This window comes from Bison bison, unplaced genomic scaffold (genome assembly GCF_000754665.1).
Source record: "Bison bison bison isolate TAMUID 2011002044 unplaced genomic scaffold, Bison_UMD1.0 scf7180017864289, whole genome shotgun sequence".
Classification (NCBI taxonomy): domain Eukaryota; kingdom Metazoa; phylum Chordata; class Mammalia; order Artiodactyla; family Bovidae; genus Bison; species Bison bison.
Window position 1 is genome coordinate 11,474,639 of NW_011494861.1, and position 6,132 is coordinate 11,480,770.

At 60.4% G+C, this 6,132-nt stretch overlaps 1 protein-coding gene across 1 annotated transcript in view; it reads right to left on the bottom strand.

Annotated features, from left to right (window-relative positions):
* The window catches only part of TTLL10 (tubulin tyrosine ligase-like family, member 10), a 19,034-nt gene extending 12,908 nt beyond the window's left edge, over positions 1–6,126 (bottom strand). Inside the window, exons 1-5 of the mRNA XM_010850233.1 lie at positions 1,358–6,126; positions 754–834; positions 542–674; positions 318–436; positions 109–238 (exon numbers count right to left, since the gene is read on the bottom strand). Coding sequence (XP_010848535.1) covers positions 109–238; positions 318–436; positions 542–674; positions 754–834; positions 1,358–1,931 — 1,037 coding nt within the window. The 5' untranslated portion in view covers positions 1,932–6,126. The remainder of the gene's footprint in view (positions 1–108; positions 239–317; positions 437–541; positions 675–753; positions 835–1,357) is intronic.
* Between the last annotated feature and the right edge of the window lie 6 nt (positions 6,127–6,132).

A 6,132-nucleotide genomic window follows, 5' to 3' on the forward strand; every position in this document is an offset into this window, starting at 1 on the left:
TGGGTGGACAGACTAAGTGGAGGGTGGTCAGGACCAGCGACTGACCCATCGGGTGGGGGTGTGCAGCTGGGTGAGTGGGTGCCAGGGGTGGGGGGCAAGGTGGCTCACTTGGTCAGTGCGCAGGGGGCTGGCTTGCTGGTCTTGCTCAGGACTCTCGAGTGCTCCCTCAGGGCGCTGAGCAGCCCAATCTTGGTGGTGAGGAGCTTGTTGTTGGGGAGCTGGTACAGCAGCTGCTTGCCTGGCAGAACAGAGCCCGGGCAGCACACGGTGGCACCCCGTGTTTGAGGGCTGCCTGCTGAGCCCAGCCCCACCCCTACCTTCCCGGAAGTTGCAGTAGGTGTCTCTGCACTTGACCTCACACCACTTGAGCTTGTAGTCTTCCCGCCGGCTGTCTTGGATACGCCGCCAGCCCTTGCTCTTGCAGTAGGAGCTGATTCTGTAGGGGAGGGGCAGTGCTTACCTGGGGGCCGCGGAGCTGGGGAGCACGGCTGGGTAGGGCCTGGGGGCAGTGGGGCAGGGCCTGGATTGAGGGCCCACTCACATGGAGGCCCCGTTGGTCCCTCCGATGTAGAAGAAGGGGCCCTGCCCGGTACTGGGTGGCTGCTTCTCCCTCTCCAGAAAGTGCTTCTCCAGGAGGGCGGCCTGGGGCCTGATGGCTTCAGAGTCGTCCAGCTCTGTGGGCAGGTGGGAAGTCAGAGCCTCTGGCCCACCCGGAAGCTTTCCTGCCCCTTGATGGGCCTTGCCCAAGCCCACCTGCATCTTGGTCCAGCTGGCTTAGCTGATGCAGGAGCCCCTCCTCTCCGTGGCTCCCCATGGGTCTCTCATGGGCCCAGCCTGTGAACAAGGTAGGTTCAAATGGAGGGGAGGGCATTCACTCAGAATCTGGCCGGAGCCCCTAGGCAGTCCCCCAGCCATCTCAGCCCATCTCTGCCCATCTCAGGCCCAGAGGGCCTCCCAGGAAAGGGGGAGAGTCACCATCATCAAGGGCCAGCTCTGGTGTGGGCAGTGTCCCTCCTTACCAACAGGGCAGGGGGCAGAGGCTGAGGTTGAGGCTGGAGCTGGGGGCACACGTGACGCAGGGACATGCCCAGGAGGGTGGGGGTCACAATGTCCATCATGATGTCATGGGTGACCCATGTCAGTCAGGGTAGACCCCTCTTTATGCCTGTTCAGACCCTGACTCTGCTGGCCTCTGCCCTACTTGGCCAGCCTGGATCGCATACCCCACACTTGACTTCCTCCCAGCCCCTTGACTTCCTCCCAGCCCCTCTCCCAGGACAGAGCTGTGTTGTCCCCTGTGAGAAGGCCTTTTTGGGGATGGGGTGCCTGTCCCCAGGAAGGTCCTGGCTGCATTCACCTGGTGCCCGGGCACGGCCCCGCCGGATCCCTGCCATCCTTGACCGCTTGCCTCTCTTTGTGCTGACTTGGGTCCGAGGGGGTGGTCCTCGGTGGTGGAGAAAGTGGGTGCTGCTGCGGGCCACAGATGCTGGGGTTCCTGGGCAGGGGTACCTCTGGGAAGAGATGGCCCCCACCCCTCTGCGGGCCCTGCGGGCAACCTGTTGTCCTAGCCTTGGAACTGGGCATCTGGTCGGGCCCACCCTGTGTGGGGAGGGGTGCTGCCTGGAGTGCTGGACTCCGGTCTGGTTCCGGTCTCTGTGGTGACTGTGGGGTCGGGTGCCCCTTGGGGGCAGGGCCATCTCTGCATCCTGTCTGTCCGGGGCGAGTCCTTCCCTGCAGGGACGGTTCGTCCGTGGTTGACGTCTCTGTACTCGGCCACGGGGCCGGCTGTAAGGAGGGCTGCTGTCAGGCCTGTGGGGCTTGGGGGGAACAGCCTTCAGCAGGCCCCTCCCAGGGTCAGTGGGGCTGTGGGCCCTGCCCCTAGAACGATGCCTCCCTGGGGCACCTTTCTTGACTGGCTGAGTTGGGAACATTTTAGGGAATTTTAGCTATTCCTTGACACGTCCTTCCCAGTTTGGGGGCGGCTCAGGAGGCTAGGGTTTGCTGAAACTGAAGAGCCACAAGCAGTGGAAAGGCCAGCAGCCTGGAGCGTAGGCAGGCACACAGAGGCTCCTCCAAAGAGGACAGTCGCTTTGCAAACAAACCAACTGGTCACCCTAGAGATGCTGACCAAGACCTTTGTCCCCATTTAGGACAGAAGAGGGTAAACTGGGAATAGCTGTCAACCCAGTGACGGGGGCTGGGCGGTGGCTGGGTGCAGGGAGGGTCTCAGCCTTCTGCCAAGAGTGGGGCAAGCTGTGTGGACGACCTTGAGCCCCCTTCCCAGCCCTGCCCCACCCTCCTTAGTGGGGCTGACCCCGCCCAGCATGACGGGTGGGGAGTGGTGCCTGCTGAGAACAGGGAGGGTGCGTGTGGTGTGTACGTGTCTCCACGTTGCCTGAGACCCAAACCTTCTGGGGATGGAGGCCCCCGAGAGGATGACGGGTAATACTACCCCCCAGCACTCCCACCTGAGCAGCTACTGGGTCAACGGACACCTTGCAGAGGCCCCCCAGGTGTCACACATAGACACATAGAGACAGCAGCTGCACAGTCAGGCTCAGAGGAGAGGAGAGGGTGGCTGGGTGGCGAGGGCGGGCAGAAGGCACAGGGACATGGCCCTAGAGACATGCCAGGGTAGGACTGCCATCCTCACCCGAGAAGAGGGCTGGGCGGTTAGCACAAGGGGACAGACAAGGTGGACCAGCTTGAAGGAATTAAAAACGCGGTACAACCTTGTGGGAAGTTCAAGGCAGGGGCGTGGGTTGGAAAGAAGAATACAAGGAAAGAGCCTTGAAAAGTCTCAAATCAGGAGGTAAGGCTCTGCAGCCAGCCCAGTGTGGCAGGAGGTCTGGGGACAGGATGCTGGGACTCTCTGGGCTGTTGCTCTGTACCTTGGTTTCCCCACCTGAGAGAGAGTTGAGGGGGTTGCTGTGAAGACAGTTCCTACAAGTGACACGTGCAGATACCTGCCTCGTCACACGTGTTCCAGGAGGGCCTGCCTGACGACAGTGAGGACGGCAACGCCAGGCTGCTGCCAGCAGTGGCCACCCTCAGGGAGCATTGCTGGGGGTTATCGTGTGAGCATGGGGGTGTGGAGGGAGCCCCCAGCCCCACAGCCCAGCACCGGCTAACTTCTGGGTGTCATCTGGACACAGCAGTGGGCGCTACCAGAAACAGGAGCCCGGAATTGGGCGTGAGGGCATGGGTTTCAGAACAAGCCTTGTAAGCCTGGGCCTCTGGCCTGTCTTCACTCTATATTTTATTACTTCCGCAAAGAATTAAACAGGCCGTGAATTACAGTTTCTTGTCATTCAAATGAACAAAGATTAAGAAGAACTCCTCCCCTGGACATACACACCTGTGGTGACTGTGGTGTCCCTGGGCTGCAGGACATGGCTGGTGGGGTTGTGGGTGGGGTCAGGGGGGTCACAGCTACAGCTCCCAGAGCCTTTGTTGAGCAATTGATCTTTTTTTGTTGTTTTTTTTTGTTTTGGCCTTATTGCACAGCATGTGAGATCTTAGTTCCCGGACCAGGGATCAAACCCACAACTCTTGCATTGGTAGGTGAAACCATAACCACTGGACCACTGGGGGATGTCCCCACAATCACCTTTCTCAGAGTCTCTCTGACAGACTCATTCTAAATAGAAAGCTTTTGCTGGAAGATGTTCAGGGAATGTTATCACTGGCAGTGCAGCTTGGGCAGCCACGGTCCCACAGGCAGGATGGCACCAGGGCTCCCAAGAGGGCTGCAGCAGAGCAGGGACCGTCAGTGAAAACCCAACTTTATAATGAACTTTTAAAGAAGCCGTTTACCTGGTCAGGTAAAAAGACTGGCAGGTAACGGCACCCTGGTGTGACCAGTGGAAGACCTTGGTGAAGCTGAAGGAAACGTCCAAGAAACGAGAGGCCACCATGTCCTACTGGGCCCATCCCCAGATATACGCTTGGCCACGCGGGCACTTGGGAGTGCTGACTTTGCTCATCCAGCTGGCGCTTTCTGGCCAGGACTAAGCTGTTTGGGGGGATGTGGGTCCCTGTGGATTTTAGGAGGCCATCCTTTTGGAGTTTGGTCCAGGGAGACAGATCTGGTCTTGACCAAAGCAGCTGGTCCTAAGGGGCTGCCACCCCTGGGAGGCCTGCCCTGCTCAGCCCGGCCTGGGCATCTCTGCTCCTCACCCTATGGCCCTGGGTGCTTGGGCCCTCTTCATAGGGGGCTCTGCCCAGCTCTCCCCTCCTCCCCTATTCTCTCTCCCCTCCATTATACTCTTGGACAGAGTCTTAGAGGACCCACAGGGCACTTGTGGGCTGCAGGGCCAGGTAGGGGCCACAGCACAGCTGGCTCCAGCCTTCATGCCCAGCCAGGACCCCGCTGTGGCCTGCCTGTCCCTCTTACCTGCCCCATAAGGTGGTGTGAGCCCTCTGCCCGGGAAACAACAGTGGTGACCAGGCAACTGTCTCCCAGCAACCACAACCCAGTGGCCCAGAGGTGAGCAGGTGGATGGGGAGGGGCTGGAGGCCGGCCCGGGGGCGGGGCAGGGAATGACTGAGGTTGGAAGAGGGGCATTACATGCACAGCCCCAGTCCGGGTCCTCCATCCTCCAGGGTCATTCCTGAGCCTTCTCAAGACCCCCAGGTCCATGCCCAGACCACAAGCCTGACCCACTGTGCTTCAGCTGCTACCCTTCACTTCCCCTCACCACAGCCTCAGCATGTGGAGCCCTCACTTAACAAAATGGAAAGTGGGGCTCTGCAGACCCATGCCTCCCCAGTGGTAGATGGGGCTGACAGCCAGGTCTGGGAGTCCAGGGGCAGTGGGAGGGCCTCTGGCTGCCCTGCACGGCCCCTTCCTCCACCCTGCAGAGCCTTGCATGGGTCACCAGGGCGTCTCCCCTTAGAGTGTCTTCACTTGCTTCCTGTAGGTTGGACGGTGGCCCCCTGCAGTATGTGTCCATGTCCTAAGGCCCAGAACCTAGGGATGTGACCTCACTTGGAGAAATGGTCTTGGCAGATGTGATTATCTGATGGGCCCTAAATCCAGCGACCAGCGTCCTCATGAGAGGGAGGCAGAAAGCAGGAGACACAGAGGGGAGAAGCCAGCAGAAGGTGGGCAGTGGCCAGAGGGCCACAGGCCCTGTGGCCACAAGCCTGGGGACACCTGGAGCCCCAGAGGCCAGAAGAGGCAGGAGGGACCCTGCTCATACCTGGACTTCTGACTTCCAGCCTCTAGGACCATGAGAGAAGTCACTTTCGTTGTTTTAAGCTACCAAGTTTGTGTAGTTTGCTGTGGCCACCCCAGGAAATTGATGTGCCCCCTAAGCCCCTCCTCCTGACTCCTCTCAGAGGCTGATGCGCCCTCAGCTGTGTGCTGCCTTGCCAGGCGCTGGTGGCCTCAGGGCTTAGTTCTGCTGGACTGTGGTCTGAAATCCCTTTGCCTGAGGGTTAGTTAGGAGAGCTCCCCCAGCCGAGCTATTGTCTGAGGGGCATCCTGACCTCAGGGCGGTGGGCCCCTGCCTGGGCCTTCAGGGGACAAGCACCCCTGGGTGAGCAGGGGGGCCCCTGGTCACCTGCAGTCCGCTCAGTCTTCCCACTGGCCTGAGCAAAGACTTTTGGAAGTCTGTCCTCCCCAGGAGCCCATGCCCCCATCCTTTCACTTTCCTTTCACTTCTAGAGACCCAGACTCTAGGAACTGAGCCAGCCCACTTCCCCACTCCTCTTGTGGCTCCTCATGGGTTCTCGGGAGGCAGCCCCCTGCCCATGTGGTGACACCAAGAGCTCAGACTCAAAAACTGCCTGTAACTTGAAACTGGTGAAGGAGCCAGCCTGGCGGCAGCCTTTCCCACAACAGCCCACAGCTGGGCCATTGGCCACATCTACAACCTGGAGCAAGGCAGCCCAGCGTGAACTAGCTAGCGTTGCAGGGCAGACGCCTCTCCCCTCTCCTCAGGCCTGGCTGTGCTTGGGCCGAGTACCCTGAGGGCAGTAGGGGACAGTCAGCCCCTCTCTGGGAAAAGGCCCAGTGCCCCTCCTGCAGCGGTAGTTGAGGGTCTTCCCGGCCTCCCACGGGGAACTGGCACCTTTGCCAGGGCTGGAAGTGCTCCTTAGTGGCCCCCATGCAGCCTCTGGCCTCTG